The 19,925-nt window shown below is 36.2% G+C and overlaps 1 protein-coding gene across 5 annotated transcripts in view; it reads left to right on the forward strand.

The window, feature by feature from the left end:
- The window catches only part of ALS2 (alsin Rho guanine nucleotide exchange factor ALS2), a 75,288-nt gene extending 60,186 nt beyond the window's left edge, over window positions 1-15,102 (forward strand). For 4 of the 5 annotated variants that reach the window (XM_042874279.1, XM_042874281.1, XM_042874280.1 and 1 more), the window contains 15 exons: window positions 1,023-1,121; window positions 1,522-1,686; window positions 2,554-2,665; window positions 2,977-3,054; window positions 3,159-3,292; window positions 5,102-5,269; window positions 6,282-6,399; window positions 6,944-7,101; window positions 7,832-7,954; window positions 8,845-9,021; window positions 9,422-9,467; window positions 11,201-11,262; window positions 11,851-12,000; window positions 12,296-12,392; window positions 13,815-15,102. In XM_042874279.1, the coding sequence (XP_042730213.1) occupies window positions 1,023-1,121; window positions 1,522-1,686; window positions 2,554-2,665; window positions 2,977-3,054; window positions 3,159-3,292; window positions 5,102-5,269; window positions 6,282-6,399; window positions 6,944-7,101; window positions 7,832-7,954; window positions 8,845-9,021; window positions 9,422-9,467; window positions 11,201-11,262; window positions 11,851-12,000; window positions 12,296-12,392; window positions 13,815-13,853 (1,726 nt within the window). In that variant the 3' untranslated portion in view covers window positions 13,854-15,102. Of the gene's footprint in view, window positions 1-1,022; window positions 1,122-1,521; window positions 1,687-2,553; window positions 2,666-2,976; window positions 3,055-3,158; window positions 3,293-5,101; window positions 5,270-6,281; window positions 6,400-6,902; window positions 7,102-7,831; window positions 7,955-8,844; window positions 9,022-9,421; window positions 9,468-11,200; window positions 11,263-11,850; window positions 12,001-12,295; window positions 12,393-13,814 lie in introns of those variants that run through there. The other variant, XM_042874283.1, reaches the window with a different exon arrangement.
- Window positions 15,103-19,925: the final 4,823 nt, after the last annotated feature.

The raw sequence follows: 19,925 nt of genomic DNA on the forward strand, positions 1-19,925 counted from the left end.
TCTTATGAAACAAGTGAGACCACTTAAAAGTAAACTAGTAGTTGATTATACAGCTTTGAATTAATCCATTGCTAAGAATCTGCTTATGGCATTATTGAGGCTGCAAGGTTAACTTCTTTCCAAACATTCTTATACCAATCTTGTGAGCAGACATGTCTGTACAGGGCAAGGTTAAAATATCTGAAGAGTCCTGTTGAATTCCAGTTGTATTTTTGAAGTATCAAGTCAGAGGAGACGTTGAAATGTGACCAGGCTGTTGGCAGATTGTTAGCATGCACCTTAGTTATTGGCATATGTTAAACTGTAAAACCAGATCAGAGCTTTTTGCACATGTAACTAGTAAATGTAACTAACCACGATTACTTTGGCATTCTTGGAGATTCCTAACATAAATAGATTGATATTTAGCATTATTTACTATGATAATCAAATGCATATTCTTGCGTTTCAACATTTCAACATGCACGCTGTTCTCAACATTCAGCAATAGCATTATGTGGTGGGCTAGATGTGCTCACAGGAGAATCTTCTATAACAGAATTTTAGCCTCTTTATAAGATCAAGTCCTATGAATAAGTTGTCTGTCCAGGTGTGAAAATATGAACAATTTTGTGCATCTGCTTGAGCATAATTAGAAGCTAGCATCTTGTTTTCTTCTTTTAAATGTTGTCGCCTTGGAATAATGGTGCACTTGAGTTATCAAGACTTGAAGACAACCGAGGTAGACATAAGATGTGAGAAGTCTTGTGTCCTTTAATAAGTCGAGAAGAATGCTGCAGTGCAGTAGAGAGGGGAAAGCTTAGAGCAGTGTCAAAATCCAAAACCAGAAGAAGCAGTACAGATTAAATTGACCTAATGATGCTGAAATTTTTGCTTTCTCTCTTTACATCAAAAAATCTAACTATTGTAGCTAGAGATCTGCAAAACCATAGAGCATTTTGATTTTAGAATGGGTGTTATGTGTTTTTATTGAAATGAGTTAGTATTATAGCTGCTTGTGTTCCATGTCTGTGCACTGACAGGTATGGTGAATACAGAGTGCCAAATAAAGCCTTGAATAAAGATGACCACTACGTGGGGTACTGGAAGGAAGGCAAAATGTGTGGGCATGGAGTCTACAGGTAATACAGCATTTGTGTTCCCATCACTGCAGAAGGGAGTCCCCTTACCAACCAGCCCCATGTATGTAGGTGTATTGTTAGCTTAGCTTATTTTCTACTTTTACTTTGAATTGCTCACATTTACACTCATGTTGTGTTCTGTTGATAACATATGTTTTACAGTTGCCACCATCTTTCAAAAATTCATGATATTCTTTTCTTTAGAGATAAGTAAAATATACCAGTGTTGCTTGCTGGGGAGAAGTTGCCTTTAAAACACAAAAGCTCACTTATGTCCCAAATAGACTTTAACTATAGTTTTTATTTGGTATGACTGTGATGTAGTTCTTATAAGGAAAGAAGGGATGGCAAACTGGAGGAATCTTGCTTATTCCTTTTTTTTTTTTTTTTTTCTTCATAGCTATGCTACTGGTGAAGTATATGAAGGGTGCTTTCAGGATAATATGCGTCATGGCCACGGGCTGCTGCGCAGTGGGAAGCTTACCTCTTCCTCTCCCAGTATGTTCATTGGACAGTGGACAATGGATAAGAAGAGTGGTTATGGTGTTTTTGATGATATTACAAGGTAACATTTGAGGTGCTTGAATTCTTAAGCACTAATACAACGTACATGTATACAAATATATACATTAAGTAAATGTTTTCTGAGCACAAATGAATATAGTTTTGTCTTTCCAGTCACCAAATCAATGTTTTTTTTCATCCCTGAAAAGAGGGGTTTTAGTTGGAGCTCAAGAAACCAGTTTTGGTTTAACTGGACTGAAAGCGCACTTAAAAAGCAGAATAATAAGAAGACTGAAAGTGGAAGAAGTATATGTGTATTTCTTGAAACAGAGCTAATAGTATTTTCAAATGTCAAGTGACTTTAAAGGCCTCCTTCTCACTCCCTGCAAAGAACTTTTTTTTTTTTTTTAATTATCCCCTCAATTTGGGTTATCTAGCTTAGGTAAAGAAACCAAAACTTAGGCAGCAAATTGCCTAAAATAAGCATATAGCATCTGTTCTAAGTAACTGTCAAATATACCAAGTAGATGCCTAATGAAGCTGAAGATCTCTTTTCACATACAGTTTGTTTGCTGAACTGAATCAGATTCAAGTTTCTGTGTTTCTTATTTGCTGCAACTACAGCTTGGGTTCCTTTAGGTAGAAATTGATCTTAACTGGGCTTCAACTATTCCAGGCAGTCAGGAACAGTTTGCTTGGATGTAGCCAATCTGTAATGTGACTTGTTAAAGAAAGTTCTTTAGAATTCCTTTATATCAAAAAGTCTTATTCTCTTTAATCTAGTGAAACTGGATTGACAGGCTTGTAGCAAGTGATGCGTAACTCATTTATAATGTTTTTTGTGATGGTCAAATACCAGAATAAAGCCATAGAAAGAGAAAATATATATTAATTAAGCTGCATTATTTCTACTTCATTTTGTCTTCAGAGGAGAAAAGTATATGGGAATGTGGCAAGATGACCTTTGCCAAGGCAATGGTGTTGTAGTTACTCAGTTTGGATTGTATTATGAAGGAGCCTTCAGCACTAATAAAATGATGGTGAGTTGAGTACTAGGATTTGTGCTACAGTAATTTGTCCTTGAGATGTGGTACTCTTCTGGGGTAGATGGTTGGTCATATAAATAATCTGTTAGGTTGTGTAAATCTTCTGTTCTTCTAACCTTCTGTTGTGCTGTTCTGTTTTTTAAATGTCTATATTGCAGTTTTGTTTTACCTAGGACTGCTGCAGAAGTTGCTTCAAAAAAAAAATAAATTAAGAATTAGTAGCAAATATTTCAGTGTATCTTCAGATCTGTAGTCTGGCCTTCTGTTATAATTACAGTGCTGTTTTTTTCTGATTCTCTTTGTAGGGGACTGGCATTCTGCTCTCTGAGGATGATACAGTTTATGAAGGGGAATTTTCGGATAACTGGACTCTGAGTGGAAAGGTTGATATAACAATAATTTGTAAACTGTTATTTTTAAAATAATAATAGTCTTGTACTTTGAGTCCTAATAGCTTTCAGTTCAATTTTTGTTGTCTTTTTTCAAGGGAACACTGACCTTGCCAAATGGAGATTATATAGAAGGTCTCTTCAGTGGAGAATGGGGATCTGGAATAAAAATCACAGGAACCTACTTCAAACCTAGCTTATATGAGAGTGAGAAGGATAAGCCTAAAGCATTGTGAGTGTTGAGTTGAAATATTTTCTGATGAGGTTCAGTAATGCTGTCAGATGTAACCCTTGGCTTTTTTCAGAGGCTGATTAAATTATTTTCCAAAGAAAAAAATGAGATTTTGAGAAGATGCTTCCTCCTTTTTTATTCCTTTTCTCTCCTCTCTAAAAAATAAGATAAAACCCTATTTCATAGCTGTTGTGGTATTTGTTACTACTTGAGTAATGATATAAAAATTACAGGATACTTGACACGTTGCTACTGACCTATAGCTGTCCCAGAACTACTTGTTTGTACCTGGAATGGCTGTTAGAACCTGAATTCGTATCTAATGATTTATGATTACATTTGTGAGAGAGACTAAGTTGCATTTGAGGGATTAAATCATTCACGGAGTGTTCTACCTTCTGCTAATGACTCTGATGGTAATTTAAGGTCAGTAAGGGTGTGTTTTAGCTAACAGAATTAGCTAACTACTACAACTTTTCCAAACAGCAGAGTACTTGAACTGCTGAATTGACAAAAATGAAACAAGGCATTTTAACAAATTATTTTGCAAAGCATATATAATAGTAACAGCTGTCTAATCTCTGGAAAGAAACAGTGTGTTTGTTCTAGTTAAATCATAACTGAGATCTTTAAGTAGAATAAATTTAAGTAAATTTTAAGAAGAGTGGTAGATGAAAGTTCAGTGTTTAGTAGTGCTGTATATTGGTCTGCAACACTAATAATAGTTGTACAGAATTCAGCGTCTTTGAAGCGTACTCCGAAATTTCAGATTAAAATGGGAAACACAACTGTTTTAACCCAGATTACTTCTTGGTATGCTTCCAGAAGCGTTCACTGCTGATTTCTTTTGACAGTGCTGACACCCACAATGGAATGTAGAGTTACGCAGGCCTCCCTGCTGTACTGCGTACTTAAAACCTTAGCAACTGCCTGTTTTTACCCCAGTAGGGAGTCTATGAATAAATGTATGTACATATTTGTGAAGACAGCTTGTGAAATAAGGGTTTCACCAACCCTTTCCAGTCTCTTGAGACTGAAAATCTTCTGATATCAGTTGTGGAAAAAGCTTGAAAGCCTTCTTTTTCTGCTTTGTGAGACGGGAAGTGTGGAGAAATGTCAGTGTTTCTAGTTCTCATCTAAGTTTGGTGGGGAAAAAATATTTATGAAAGATCTGGCAGTTTCTGAAACTTGATTGAAATCAACAAAAGCACTGCCAGACTTAACAGTTCTATTTGCTTTCTGAAAGCTTTTTGAAGCCCTGAATTCAATTTTATGTCTTATGAATATGGATGGGCAGCAGCTCTTGGTTTTGTGTATAGAGAATCCCTGAGCAATGGCTGTCAGGGAAAAGATCCCCGCGCTTGTTTTTCTTGCTACGACCTCATACCTAATGTGATGCAGCGTTATCTGTAGATGATGCTTTTGGGCCAGAGACCATAGATGGATGTTTTTTGTCTGTGTAGGTAGGCTATTTGTACATCCCAAGATCGTGAGATGCTTGGGATATCTCTGTACTATGTTCTTATTATGTTAACACGTACAATCTTCTGAATCAATGCCAGTGATGGAAATAAGCCTCATCAATCACAGTATGTCCTATTTGATTGGAAAAAAAGATAGTACTTTTATGTTTAAACAAGTACTGGGTTTATTCTCGGTGATGAACAGTAAGAAACTATTAAGTATATGAGGTTTTGGTAAAGTTCTTTGAGATGTTAGATTGACATTAGCTATGAAAAACCACTTATGTCTAAATGTGTTGTTTCAAGTGTGTTTGATTTTTAACAGACTAACTGATCACTTTATTAGGCGGAAACTTGGAATCCTGGCAGTGCCTCCTGATGAAAAATGGAAGGCTGTATTTGAAGAATGCTGGAACCAGCTTGGCTGTGAGAGCCCAGGCCAGGGTGATAGATGGAAGGCTTGGGACAACATTGCAGTGGCTCTGACCACCAACCGACGGCAACACAAGGACAGGTTGGTTCCTAGAGAATGTAGTGTACAAGATGAAGAAAGTATTGAGAGAAACTGGAATTGTGCTCTACTCTAGAAACTGATTCTGGTAAAAATCATTTGTGTTCTGTAAGCAACAATAACAAAGCATCAAAACAGAACTCCTAATACAAACATCTCTTTCAGGGACATGGTGTCTAGGATTAGTTCAGGTGTTACAGTCTGTTAGATTATTCAGTGTGTATTAATAAGATGCTAGCTAATTACTACTGAAAGATCTGTAACTGATAAGGGAATGTTCAGTTGTCACAACTGAAATTAGTGCAGAAAAATCAGGAGAATATAGGGAACAGAAATTCAAGGGGTCAAAAGAAATGGTTTCTTGGATAATAATTTTTTCTGTGAGATTAAAAAATAAATAACAAACCAAACCACCAACAAAAGCCACAAAACAAACAAACACAAAGAGGTTTAGACTTCTCAGGATATTTCACAAGAGACTCATTTAGCAGACTTTGCTAATTAAGAGAAAAATAGCTGTAAGTGAGCTCAGAAGATTAACAAAGGAAGCTGGCTTCTAACATCAAGAAACTTACGGTAAAAAAGTAGTGTGACACTTAGTTAAATACTGCTGATGTCCAGGAAATGTGTAGTGACAAGTTGCTGGTGGTTCCTGAATGTTTGTCAGAGTGGGAATTAGTATCTTCCATGTTCCTGATTTTACAGACTTGGGATTTTATGGTAAAACAAGTCTGTGGATGTGTATTTCCACAATGTTATTTCAAATTAAATTTGCTTAAGTGAAACTGCAGAATTTTTGTGCAACCAGTGTGGAAGATGAAGTTCAGGCTGAAGGATTCAGTAAGACTTTGAAAGTTCAAGGCGTAAGAGATTGAATAGTTTCCTATGTATATTTCTACCATCTTTTTCTTTTTGGCTCATCGCTTTCTTGTTGAAACTTCCATGTTTTGCATCAGTTTTTATTCCTTCTCTGTCTCCAATAATCTGTATGTATTTGTCCTTTTTATGACTGCAGTCCAGAATTACTGAGCCGTTCTCATACTCAGACACTGGAAAGTCTAGAATTCATTCCGCAACACATTGGTGCCTTCACCTTGGAAAAATATGAAAATATAAAAAAATATTTGATTAAGGTATTGTGACTATCAAATGCTCATAAACTTATTGGCAAGGCATTTTGTTAAATTCATTTGAGTTATAACTTGTGTAAGAGCTTCCTTCAATCCCTGTAGTATTTGCATGTTTATAGTCCATGTTGAATTCATTCATATTTACTTATAACTTTCTAAGTCATTGAGTTCAACAACCATTAACTAAGACTAAAATCGCTGAGTATTTAACAAATATTTCTTTAAAGTCAGTTTTTTCTCAGTTGCTGTTTTGATTTTTATGTAGTGGATCCCAGCAGAACATTCTGAAGTACTTATTATATCATGTTAAATTTGGTATTTATCCAAGCATGTTCTCGAACTGTCTTGATCACTGTATGAGTCTGTATTCAGCAATGCATAAATTTCTTAGTTTAAATGGTCATTTGTTGATGCATCTGCAATATTTTTGTTTCAAATTGTGTTGTTGTTTTTCTGATCCATCTCTAGTTCCACATTTTTTTTTTTTTCTTCAACCTGCCTGGCAGGTTGATCTATTTGACCAGGCAATTGGTATCTTTCACATCAGGCATGTGATACTCCTCTTCATCCATTGGGCAAGCTTGTGGAAACATTAGTAGCTGTCTACAGAATGACTTACGTTGGAGTGGGAGCTAATCGGCGATTACTGCAGGAGGCAGTAAGAGAGATCAAGTCCTACCTCAAACGCATCTTCCAATTGGTTAGGTAATGAGATTCCAGTGTTCAAGTCAAACTACTGCTTACTTTTTTAAAAATATGTCCAATACTGAAACAGTCTAGTGTTTATGTAGTCCAAGCATACCAGTATTTTTACTCTGTTTTGGGTGTTGATTGTATTTCCTTAAACTTTCTAAAAGTTCTTCAATATTCTGTCAAAATAATAAAAAAAAAAAAAAAAAAAAAATCAGACTTCAACCCAATGACTTACATCTCACATTGCACTTCAAAATGCAGATCAGAAGAGTTCAGTACAGATTTCCAATTTCATGTCTTTGGATATTCATGCTGTGAGAGGACAGTGTCCAAAGGGTTTGGAAGAGTAGCAAGAATAATGGAATATGCTGCAATTCCCTAAAGTTCTAGGAATCAACCATGGCTCATCCATGTTGATATGAAGTCTTGAATTCTCAGTGCAATTGCAGCTTTCAATGGAGTGTTTTTGCTTTCAGTTTGGCGGGATCCAAATCAGTAACCACTAGAAGCCTTATCTGTAGGGAGGTAATGTCAGATTGGCCATGGTCTCTTTGACATATAAGGATATGGCCTTTCTAAGTTTTCTTCCAGGTGGGTGGCACTGTACATATATTATCTGTGCTGTCTTAGTTATGCCTCATTGTAATTAAGGAGACTTTTCTTTCTTCTCCAATCATCTCTTATGCTGTTTTGTGGAAATTTCTATGGATTTTCATACATTACTCTGTGTGTTGCCACTTAGGTTCTTGTTCCCTGATCTTCCGGAAGAGGGCAGCACAATTCCATTTCAGCCGACGGAAGTGAAAGGAAGGCGTTCATTCTGCAGTGGGAAATCTGACTCCAGATCAGAATCACCTGAGCCAGGGTACATGAAGCAGAACATGAACCAATGAAAGCCTTGCTTTATTTTCTGTTTATTTTCAGGTTTTCTGTAATTTTCAGGTTTTCCTTGAGAAGGGTTAAAAAAAAAAAAAAGCAAAACAAAAACAGAACAACAAAATAAGCCCTGTGTTTTACTGGTGGGCATAAGCAGTTGTTTTTTTTCCTTTGGTTTTGATGATGGTTTTAGAAACAAGTTCAAACTTAGGCCTGGATTTCAGAAGGACGTTTGGAATATGGGTATTGGGCTAATGCAGATCAAGTGCAAATGTCATGTGGAGCTCGGCCTTGATTCCACCACTGTCCTGTCCATAAGCACTTCAGGTGTGGACAACAGAAGGAAAGAGGGATCAGCAGGGAGAACCTTCTGCGTAAGGCCCCATTTATCTGTATAGATGGTATTAGTAGGTACCTGACATTCAGCTTTCCCTGTTAAGGTTATGGCTTGATGCGAAGAGACTCGTGTCTTCACGATGCCTTATGGTATGAGTATGTGGAGCTAGGTCAGCTAACTTGCTGGGGCATTGCCTGTTTTTCAGCTTGTGCTTAAAAGGTAAAGTTACATTAGCAGTGGAGTGGCTAAGAATGGGTGCCAAATAATAGCCTTGAATATGCAGGTAAAACTTGAACTACAATATAGTATACAGCTCCCCAGGGAGTGTTCTTTGTGTGGATGCAAAAGAAAGTAATTGCTAAGCGTTTCTTAACACAGATTTTTTTCTTGTACTTTCTATATTGTTAATTCCTCACAGAATAAGTCCATATTAAATTAAAAATCTGTTTTCCAATCAGTATTTTTTTTTATTCTGCTTTTATAGTTTTCTCCCTTCTTAAATATCTTTCTCTTCACCCCATTTTCTATTTCTTGTGTTATAGCTATGTGGTAACCAGTTTTGGCTTGCTACTCCCTGTACTACTGCCACGACTCTATCCACCTCTATTCATGTTATATGCCTTAGACAATGAGCGTGAGGAAGATGTTTACTGGGAGTGTGTCTTACGTCTAAACAAACAAACAGATATGGCACTTCTAAGTTTTCTTGGAGTGCAAGTGTAAGTATGCTTCAACATTAAGTACTTAAAGAAAGATTATGGTATGTAATTAGATAAAGCAAGTCAATGATTGTCCAGAGCGCACTTCTCTGATTAAAATACATGTAAATATATTTTCAAACTAATTACTATGGTTGAGAGAATGAATCAAAACTTCTCTTAAAAAAATAAATTAAAAAATGCGGATAGAATGGGAAAGAAGATAGGTATCACTACAAAACCAGAGGGAGGTATTTCAAATCTGAGTATTTTTCACTTGTCTGTGCTAGATACAGTTCCACCTGTTGGAACAGATACTCTGACTCAGAAAAGTACACAATAATTTCGTTTTCATAAGGAAAACAATACTTTCAACTAATAGGCTCTGTTATCTGAATAGATTGTTTTGGCTTTCTTGCAGGAAATTTTGGCCAGCAACTGTATCCATCCTTGGTGAGAGTAGAAAGGTATGTTCATTGGGTCTTGACTTACAGTGTATTTTGTTCAGTTTTCTTTAGAGAAGTCAGTCATAAAGAATAGGTAGGAGAACTTCTGACAAACCTTTTTGCTGAAGAGATGCTGCATTATCTTGATCCCTAGAACATTCTGCTACTTACAAGCAACATCAGTGATTTCTTAGAATAGCTCTTTGTCCAGCTTTGTCACTTACTGTTTTACTCTGTAAGAAGTTCTAGTTCAGGAAGAAATTTGAAACCCTTTTGCTTGGTCTCCAGTTATGAAAACATATGACGGGAAAATACCAAATAAATTTTCAAGATGTTTCAAAGTTGTGCTACTGTATGCACTGAATTATTTTTATTCTTAGTCAGAATGTTTACAGAGGCTGAATACTGGTCTTAAATAGTGGTAATATAGTGCTCAGTCTCTATGCTCCACTAATAATTCAATAATCATGACTTTGAACTTCAACTTTTACGATATATTTTACATCACATTTGTTTATGAGCCAGTGGATTTTTATTTGAAACTTTTGATTTCTTGCAGCCATTTAGATCCCACTGCCTTCAAAATTACCTTTTCTGTGTTAATAACTGTGGCTTGGCCAAAATTTTAAACATACGAAGTGTGGTTTTGGTAATGCTAGTTGCTGAACATAAGCAATGTGCCATTAATAGAATCTTAGAATCACCAAGGTTGGAAAAGATCCACAGGATCACCTAGTCCAACCATTCCTTGATAGATGTGAAATGTTACAGATTTATAGTAATAAGCAAAGCTGCTACTTATCTTTCCCCCCCCCCCCCTTTCCCTGAGGCTGTGGGTTCCCAGCAAGGCATCTTCCCTCTTTCCCAAAACATGAATGGTGGGACACTTCAGAGTTCAAGATTCACCTAAGGAAACATGATGCAGACCTCCACTTATACTTGAAGCATTCCAAAATCCAGCAATAATATGTTGAGTTGCTGCAAATCTTTTGTGTTTTTAGGTACTAAGCAAAATTCTTATTAGCTGCCTGAAATTTTTTACCCAACTGTATGTTTGGAGCTGTATTTTTTTTCTGTTGTAGAGCAGTACCCTTCCACTACATACATATACTATGCAACATGTCTTTAAATTACATGGTGTCTGATGCTGTCTGCAACTATTTATTTGCTGTGGTCATCCATCTATTAAACAGGATGTGTTCAGCGAGACGTCATGTTTATCTTGCTTCTCTCATTGTTTTCTTATTTCTTTGAATTTCTGTGCGTCTTTCTGCATCCATCTATTCTTTCTCTCCTTCATTCAGAAAGTTGTAGGCTCAGCTGCTTATTAAGAGCTCACAGTTATACCAGATCTTTTCTGTTTTCTCCAATCATATGGATCTGTGATTTTTAACTGGTATGACTTTTCTGGATTTCAACTATTTCAGTCTTAAGTTTCCCTCTAGCCATTAGGATTCTAACCATGTTAACCATTAAGATTCACTGATTCTCAGTCTTCCTTGACCTGGAAGATATCCAAAAAGTCTCTGATTCTCATAACTTAACCACTTGTTCAGTATAGGCTTTTCTGAATTTTGAAGAAACTCAGTAATACACGGACAGCTTCCTAAATGACTTTATCTTCTGGGCACGTTCCCTTCTCTTTGCACTGGAAATCTGAAAGTCTTTTATGACAGTGTTGCACGATATGCTGCTTCTTTCCCTGAGTAGTCTGTTGTGAAACTTGAATGACAAATCTTCTCATGTTTACACAGGTATCATCGAATACAAAAGATGCCTGCTTTGCTTCTGCAGTTGAATGTTTACAGCAAATCAGGTAATTCTCTGAAGCTTGTCTGTTAGTTTTTTACTGGTTCTGCTCTAATGGCGTCTACTTAATATGATTGTTCTTGTCTTGTCTTTGTTCACCTTGTTAGGCAAGGTGTGTTTTCAGGTAAGCTAGAAGTTTCAGAGTTCCTATTATAAACATTAAAAATTGTCCTGATGGGGAATGACATGTAGCCTTGGAAAGGCAACTGTTGGGAAATTTGCCTGTAGACACTTAAATTCAAAAGCAAAAGGATATCTAATCAAGTATGCATGTGAATTTTTAAGCAGTTAGGATAAAATGACCTGTTATATCAGCATAGTTTGTTTCTGTCAGCTGACACAAGGAATTCTGTTGTAAGAACTTGAGTTCTTTTTTTCCTCTCCCTTCCACAATGTTTAACTAGCTTTAAACTGTGAAGCTAGTCTTGTTCAAAGCACACTGCTGCAAACTAGTAATTATAGACCAGGGTGTACTGCAATGAATGATCTAGCTTCTTGCATGGAGGGAAGGCTAGTTAATAAGTTGTCTCCCAAATTTATGTGCAGATACATTGCTTCCTATTGTTATCCTGTTTTGCTTTTGCTCTCCAAACAGTACCACATTTACACCAGCTGACAAACTGAAGGTAATCCAGCAGACTTTTGAAGAGATATCTCAGAATGTGCTTGAGAGTCTTCAGGAAGATTTTCTGTGGTCCATGGATGACCTTTTTCCCGTTTTTCTCTACGTGGTGCTACGAGCCAGGTGGGTGCTAGCGTTGGCATCAGGCACAAGTTGGGCGTGGGCTGGTTGAGAGCTCATGCCTGTATTGAACTTTCAAGCTTCTCATTACATGACTAATTCTTAGGTTGGTTTTTTTTTTTTTTTGTAGTTTAGTCCAACTTGTGGTTTAGTTGTTTGCTTTGACCTGAATAAATATTGGAGAGTCAAAATTGAGATGACTGCTCTCAGAATGGGGATGGGAAAAAGGCTGTTTCTTGCCCAGTATCTCATGTACCATGTCATCATCACTTGTCCTCTTTTGTCCCTCATGTGACAGGATAAGGAATTTGGGCTCTGAGGTGCACTTAATTGAAGACCTGATGGATCCTTACCTGCAACATGGAGAACAAGGCATCATGTTTACCACTTTGAAGGTATGAAAATTATCCAACATTATGGAAAGAAAAAAAAAAAAAAAGGAAATTAATCAGCTTTAAGCAGTGATGACTGACTTATGTCAATTGTGTGAATGTTAGGATTTAACTTTAAGTTTTTGTCTTATTTTTATCCAGGGATAAAAATAAGGAAACCAAGGAAACTTAACTTAAAGCTTAGGATAGCCTAACAATTATAGAAACTGCTAAGAAAATGTTGCAATGTGCAACTGTACTTTATTCAAATATAAAAACAAGTTGCTCTTGACTGTTGTGTATGCACAGATGTACCATGTCTTTCTCCTGCAACTTAAGAAACCTTACTCCTTTTATAGACATTGGAAAGAGGTGTTGGATTTGTGGGGGGGGACTAAATTCTGATAATGCTTAAGTCAACGATTCCATCAAGGTGGCTTAAGAATTCAATTTTGTGAAATAAATAAGTTGTCTTCATTTTCCATATGCTAATTAGTATCCTCTCTGTAAGTATTGGGGAGGGGAGAGTCTGTCCTCACAGTAACCCACTGTACAGCTAGGACCTCCATAGCAAAAATTGTTTCATCAAAACTGTTGAAACAAGTGGGTTTCATGACAAGTCAGGTGTGTAGAGCTTTTCTGTGGAGTTTTGGGGGATGCTGTTAATCTGAAAATTAAAAATCTCAAGCTGATCTCTAAATTGATTTTTTTTTTCTGTCTGTGCAAATTGGAAAAAGAGTTGGGTGCAGAGTTTTTTCATATCTATTGTAGTACTGTAAAAAGGAAGGCTTCAGTTGCTTAAACTTTCTTCAAGAATCTATTTAGTGTTAAACTATTTAGTTTACTGAAACAGATCAAGTTGCTGGTAATGGCTGATCCGAGGCATGTTTGAGGCAGCATTAAGGAGTGAATAGCAGCAGATCATGTGTGAAAGTTAAGGTCTGAGTATTTCTTCAGGTGTTGCATTGCCTCCGACAACATTCAGGAGACAAACTTTGCTCTTCAGTCTGCGTGCTTTTGAAATGCATTAATATCTACATTCTAGTGTAAGGAAATGCTTTCATTTTGAGGTCCTTCTGTCAAAGGGCAAAGAAAGACTTGTGAGCAAAAAAAAAAAAGTACGTCGTCTTTGCAAAGCGGAGAAACAAATTTATTCAGAGGCCCAAGTCATATATCATGCTATCTTTATTAAGAAAAAAAGTTGAACGTAATTTATATCTTAAAAGCTCCTGTTCTTTCTGATAGTTTACTGTGTCAGAGGATTGTTGTGTGTTGCAGTTTTACTGTATCATACCTGCTTGCTGAAAGCCTACTCCTGTTTTTTTGGACAGGAAGGAAGGGTTGGGGCGGGTTGGAGGAAATCAACCTCTTTGTATATATATGATTTTTTTTATCAGCTTGCTGAGAGCTGGTACATATGCTAAAATGACCTTTGTTTTAATTTAGGCGTGCTACTACCAGATTCAACATGAAAAGCTTACCTAGACCACCATTTACGACGTGTCTGGGATTATCTACTGAGTGAAACTTCAGTGATACCACTTTATTTCCTGACATGACACTTAAAATTGAGAATACTCTGATATTTCAGTTCTGTTGTTACAGATGAAGACATCTCAATTTTAATATCAGAAAACTGCAGCCAGAGGTTATCTGTGAAGTGCTGATGAAGAGCAGAACTTGATTTGTTAAATATTTGCCAAGAGGAAATAATTTCCTGTTCTAACAGATCACTTATTAATTTTAAACTAAAAATACTACGAAAAGGCATGGCATCTACATAGAGTACATGTAAAAGTCTGGATCGCATGGCTTCTAAAGCAGTAGGTTTCTTTTTTTTATTCCTGGTTTGTCAACAGAAGTGTTTAAACGGGATGAGTTGCACCATAGAACCATTCAGTCTTCCTGAATTAATCCATTAGATTTGTTTACTTAATAGAAATGTTATTATTTATAATGGATATCCTATAGTGTGTTTTGGCTGTATAAGTTCTGAGGCATCTTCGTAAAAGAGAGTTACTGAATGCAGTATTAATGTGCTATTTTAGAACTAATCACTCTATTATGGACTTGCCTGTTTACCAGAATTATGTACAGGCATTCACCATGCTTTCTGTTTATGAAATGATTAAAATGGCACTGACCGATTCAAACTCTGGCACTGAATTAATTATTAAATCTGAAGAGTGTTAAGTTTCATTAACCAGGGGTCTAAGGACAAACTTTCTTTAGAAGCCCATGTGATAAGACAATGGGATCATGCTATTGAGCAACCTGACACTGAATTAGATTTGAGACTTCTGCTTGTTAACTTATTTGGTCGCTTACATATCAGGATTAACAAAAAAAAAAAAAAAAAAACCACCTTGGTGCATTTTTGAACATTCAGAGAACAAATAATTTCCCTGGGGGATTTGTGTGTGTTCTTCTGTGGTTTATGGTTAATTTAATTTATATGAATAACACTAATGGATAATTTGGGTATTGTAGAAGCTGTTCTTCACCGTGGCTGGCACAAAAAATGAGGAGGGGGGAACTGGTAATAGAATGTTATAATGGTTTGAGATATGTCAAACTACCATAGATAATGCTAATAATATTTTTGAAATAGTAATCATGGCTTGTGTATTGGCACTTAAATGGAAAGAAACCCAATGTCAAAATACTGTTTTGAACAGTGACTATAATGTAGCAATTTTCATAATAAAGTGAAAAAAGATTGGTCTTTCTGAAATAATTTTTAGCATTATCAGCAAAAGGGGGAGAGTCATTCTGGCAGGGCAGTGCTTAAAAGTATTGTTATACTTGTTCTCCTTGCAACCAAGAATAGAGATAGACTTCTTCATGTTCATGAACAAATTCTTTTTATTTCAATCCTACGTTTAAATTATACTGAATAATACGATAGATGAACAAAAACATGTTTAGAAGGTAAGCTATCAAATATTTGTTTGGTTTTTTTTTTGGAAAAAAAAAGTGTGACTAAGGGTGGAGAGTGTATTGAAGTATAACACACCAGCTCTAACGCTTTATCTTTTGTGCTGAGTATCTTTCCATGCAGTCATCTTTTTGTACATCAAGTTCTAACATTTAAATGAAAACTGCAGGAGTAGGATTTCTTCTTGAGTAGGAGTTACAGTGAACAGCCAGGTAAACTGATTTTCATCTGCACAGATTAACTTGTTATTTATTTAGCTTTTTGTAGGACTGGGAATGATTAAAAGCATTCTTTTTCCTTGTAACTGTTCAGCATCGGTGATCCTCCTCTTTAGGTATTTCAAAGAATAAACAATTTTAATCATAAGCTTTGACACATGAAGAACCCTTTTCTGTATGACTTTAATTCCATATTGCTTCTCTGCCTTAAGCTGAGAATGCACCTGCAGATGGAAATGTTTTTCCATTCTCTTCCTACCATTGAAAAAAGATGGTGTAGCTACAAATATGTAACAACTTCAAATGTTTAACTTCATTTACTGTGAATGAAACAAACTTGAGTATTAAAAAATCTGCCTTTTCTACCTATATACAAAATACTGTAAAAATAGTATTGAGATCACTTGTGAATTTAGTTTGCTGATTATTAGAGGCCTGGGCTGGATTTTTTTTTTTGCCTTTCTGGCAAAGCTGACTGATAGCTTAGTTATTGGCTGAAGTGAATCCTCGGATTAAATGCGTTTCTGACACAGATTCCAGTTTACAGCCTACGTGGGCTTGATGCATTGGGCAAGTAATGCACAGCAGCTTTGATTTTCATACTTCTGTAGCTACCCAAGGAACGAGTTAACCTGCAGGACTTCCGTCTCTATTGCATCATGGTAATTAATTTATTTTCTTCATCTTTTCATTTTTCTGAAGTTGAAAGCTGGTTGTTTCTTGTGTTGCAGTGGAAATCCTGTAAGGAACAATGGAAGATGGAGGCTAAAGTATAACACATTGTAATTTGTAGGCATGGTAGTTGAAGACAGACCTGAAAAGCTGCGTATCCTACTAAGTGGGGAAAGTTGCTGAGAATGAGAAACTACTTAAGTGAGAGACAAAGTATGCTTTTTATGCAAGAAAAGGGTTAAGGGGATTTGTTCTTCGTGGTAATGAGTAGTTCTAAGGTTAGGTTTCTGCGGATTAGGAAGGAGGGGATGTCCATAGATTAGCTAGGGCAGTGAGGATACTTGCTCTGCTAACATCCAACAAATATTCTTTCTCTCCCGAAATTCTACGAGAGCTGAACATGGTGTATTCTGTGCTATTTGCAGGTAAGAAATTATGTACTGCACTGAAACCATTATGCTACACAGATGCATTTCCCCCGTGCAGTTGTGAAATTAATGTCTTTTGATAGTTATGGCAAAGCTAATTAAACTTGTGTTAGGTGTTCAGTTCCCACCAGCCAAATACTAGAGATGTGTATGAATGGGGAGTAGGAACTAAAAAGATAATTTTTCCTCATTCCCAATCTTCACAGAATAGTCTGACTTGAATGTCAGGTGCTATATATGTTGACCCTTTTTGCTGAAAGTAAATTGACTTCACAACCATCCCTGTTGTAATAACAGTCTAGGAAGCTACCTCGTGTGTAGTGAGAGATACTGTAGAAGATGGATGTGAATGGAAAATTTTACCTTTGAACTCCCTAACCTTGTAGTGTTTAAGTTGATTTAGTGATCAGCGTGCTCATCTTGTCAGTTTTGTCTTCAGTCCAGGTGGTTGGCAATAAACAGCTGGAAGTAAAGCTGCCTGCTTCACATGACTATGGTTTGCTGCGCTCAAGTATTCTTTGAATGTGCTGCTCTTCTAGGAGGTGATGCTTTAGAGGTGTTACCACCATATAAACAAGATAATAGCACCATCAGTGTAGCAATATGCTTTTCTTTTAGAAGAAAGGAGGATGAATCGAATCATCAGATATATCTAGTTACAGTTATAACATACTTTTAATCAGCAACTTTACATATGCAAGTGTGATTATCTAAATACTGTAGAATGGCTTACTGAATGAATGTTCTTTTAAAAAAAACAAACAAAAAAACCCAACACCTGTGCCACCTCAGGCTAGCAGTAGTTATCCTTGTATATATGGTTTTAAACAAAGTCTCAGCCGTTGCTTAAAATATATGTTCTGCTTGTGTTTCAGATGGCTATTTAAATTCAAGCACTTCTTGCTTTGAAGTTTTTTACACTCACTTGAGAGTGACCTGTGTCAATGGGAGGACTAATTAAGTTTTTAGTGTGGGACAAAAAAAAGTTCTGCATGGGCATATCATTAGAAGAAGCTTATTCTTCTTTATTTGCCTTTGCAATTTACTGACATTTGGTGGCTTACTTAAGACAAAAGCTCAAGGATATTCTCTGCTCTCAAACTAGTTTACAATCTTCAGTAATCCAAACAATTCTGACAAATTTAAATTGAGTGGTTTTCCTTTTTAAAAATGCTCAGTAACCATGCAAAGGAAACCCTAAGTATGACCCTTATAGTGTGTGTATATGTCTCAGGGAAGGAAGGAAGGTGCAGTGTTTTTAATTAGCTTTCCCCTTAAGTAAGCAATTTGGTAACTGATAAGCTTGCAGTCTTCTCTTTGATGCCAAAAAGGTAGTCAGAGCAATGAAGCTATTTGTGTTTCTAAATTAATACTCAGTGAAAACTAGGGTACGATGTCCTGAATGTAGTTTGCAATGTATTTGCTTGTCTAAACCATCCCACAGTGAAGATTTCTGGCCTACTCCTAATGTCTTCAGTAATTAAGAAACAGGTATTCATGGCTAGATTTATATGGCCTGCTTACTTGATCTGCCTAATGATGGATTTAAGGAAGCTTAACAAAGGAGAAGGAAAACCCTTAAAGGAACAGAACTCAAGAATATTGAGGGATAAAAAATACTAATTTTGGCTCAACCCAGTTGCCAGTGAGCGTGTGGTAGGAGGATTCAGTGTTACATAAACTATTACAAAGATAAAATATGGAGAAACAGTTTTTCCTCAGTGGAAGAACGGTTATGCAGTATAATGCAGCAATTCAATGGAAATGTTGTGTTGGGTGGGGGAGGGAGATCAAACTATGTATTTGCTGGTCTCTGAAAGGAGAAATCAGAATTGTAAAAGTGGTCTTTGGGTTAGAATTTCTGCAAGACATAGAACTGAGCATCCTGTGGAGGTAGCTTGTAATGAATTAGCATTACTCAGCAATAAAATGTTTGAATCAGAATTTCCTAACTTCTGTTCATTTTTTCCTCCTTTCATTTCCACTGCCTTCTGAAAACAGTTCTGTGATTTAACAGGAGAGAGGAAAAATGGTCTAAAAATAAGTATTAAGATGTGCAGTAAAAGTGGCAGTAATGCCTTCTGCTTTTATAAGCAGATCAAGGTAATACATTTCCTGCATTTGCCTTTGATATGTTCTGTCCATAGAACAATTTAGAGGAAAATGGCTGCATTTTTGCTTTACTAATCTAGGAGATGAGCTACTGTATATTTAACAGAATTTGATGAGGCATTCTCTGTGCATACAGTGTCATAGTGGTGTTCACTGCTGGCTGATGTGCTCAGATATTTGGTGTTGCAGACTTTTTAACTTGTTAACAGTGTGACCTGTTCAAATACGTAGTTCTTCAAGAGCAATCTTACAATAACAGCAGTCTTGACAATATCTTCATATTTGTATCAAACGTGATTTGAAGTTGGCTTAACTGAGATGTGTAGTAATTCAGCATCTTTGTTACATCTCTCATACATGGGTTTTTGATACTTTGGTATAGAAGTACACCAAGTTATTTCACAAGTCTAGGGAAATAGCACAAGTAAGCACAGGACCGTGTGAGTGAGAGAAAACAGTGTGTTACCTGAGGAATTCCCATGCTTGTTGGAACTTTTAAGTGAAGAATTGTGAGCATTCTCTAAGGCAATCCCCTACTACATTGTTTCTTGCTAGAAATAGATGGAGATCTTCCTCCACTTCTAGTCTAACGTATCACTTAGTGCAATCAGCTGTAAACGCCTGAGTCAGATGAGGTAAGGTGTGGGATTTTTTGTTTGTTTAATTCATTTTGAGGGAATACGGAGGAAATTATGAAATCCTTTCAAAGATGTTGCATTTAATTTAAACAGAGATCCTTTCTTTGCGAAATTATGCCTTCAATTGTTTCAATTTTAATAATATCAATAACAACAAGAATAAATATAATTTGTTTTTTGAATATGATTATTTTTCAGCTATGTAAAACTTACTTGTTTTATGTAAAACAAGCTTTTAAAATCTTGGGGAAAATAACTTTCTGTGGTAGCACACTTAGAGGTGGGGAACACACGTTATATAAGTAGATTGTTATTTTAGACAACTTAATAAAGCAAGCTACTGACAATTCTGTGAAGAAATAAAATGATATTTTGCATCTTAGGTTTATCTCTGCGTTTTGGGTGGTGGTGGGTAACTGACTTTACATTTGTGGCTCGCGTGTCTTCAATTTATGCTTGCAACCATTGTTGCATGTATAAAAATGATTGTCATTGCTTTTTTTTGTTGTTCTAATTTTGTATCAATTTAATATACTTGATTTTTCAGTGTG

Source organism: Lagopus leucura, unplaced genomic scaffold (genome assembly GCF_019238085.1).
Source record: "Lagopus leucura isolate 7727_CA_CO unplaced genomic scaffold, USGS_WTPT01 Super-Scaffold_100012, whole genome shotgun sequence".
Classification (NCBI taxonomy): domain Eukaryota; kingdom Metazoa; phylum Chordata; class Aves; order Galliformes; family Phasianidae; genus Lagopus; species Lagopus leucura.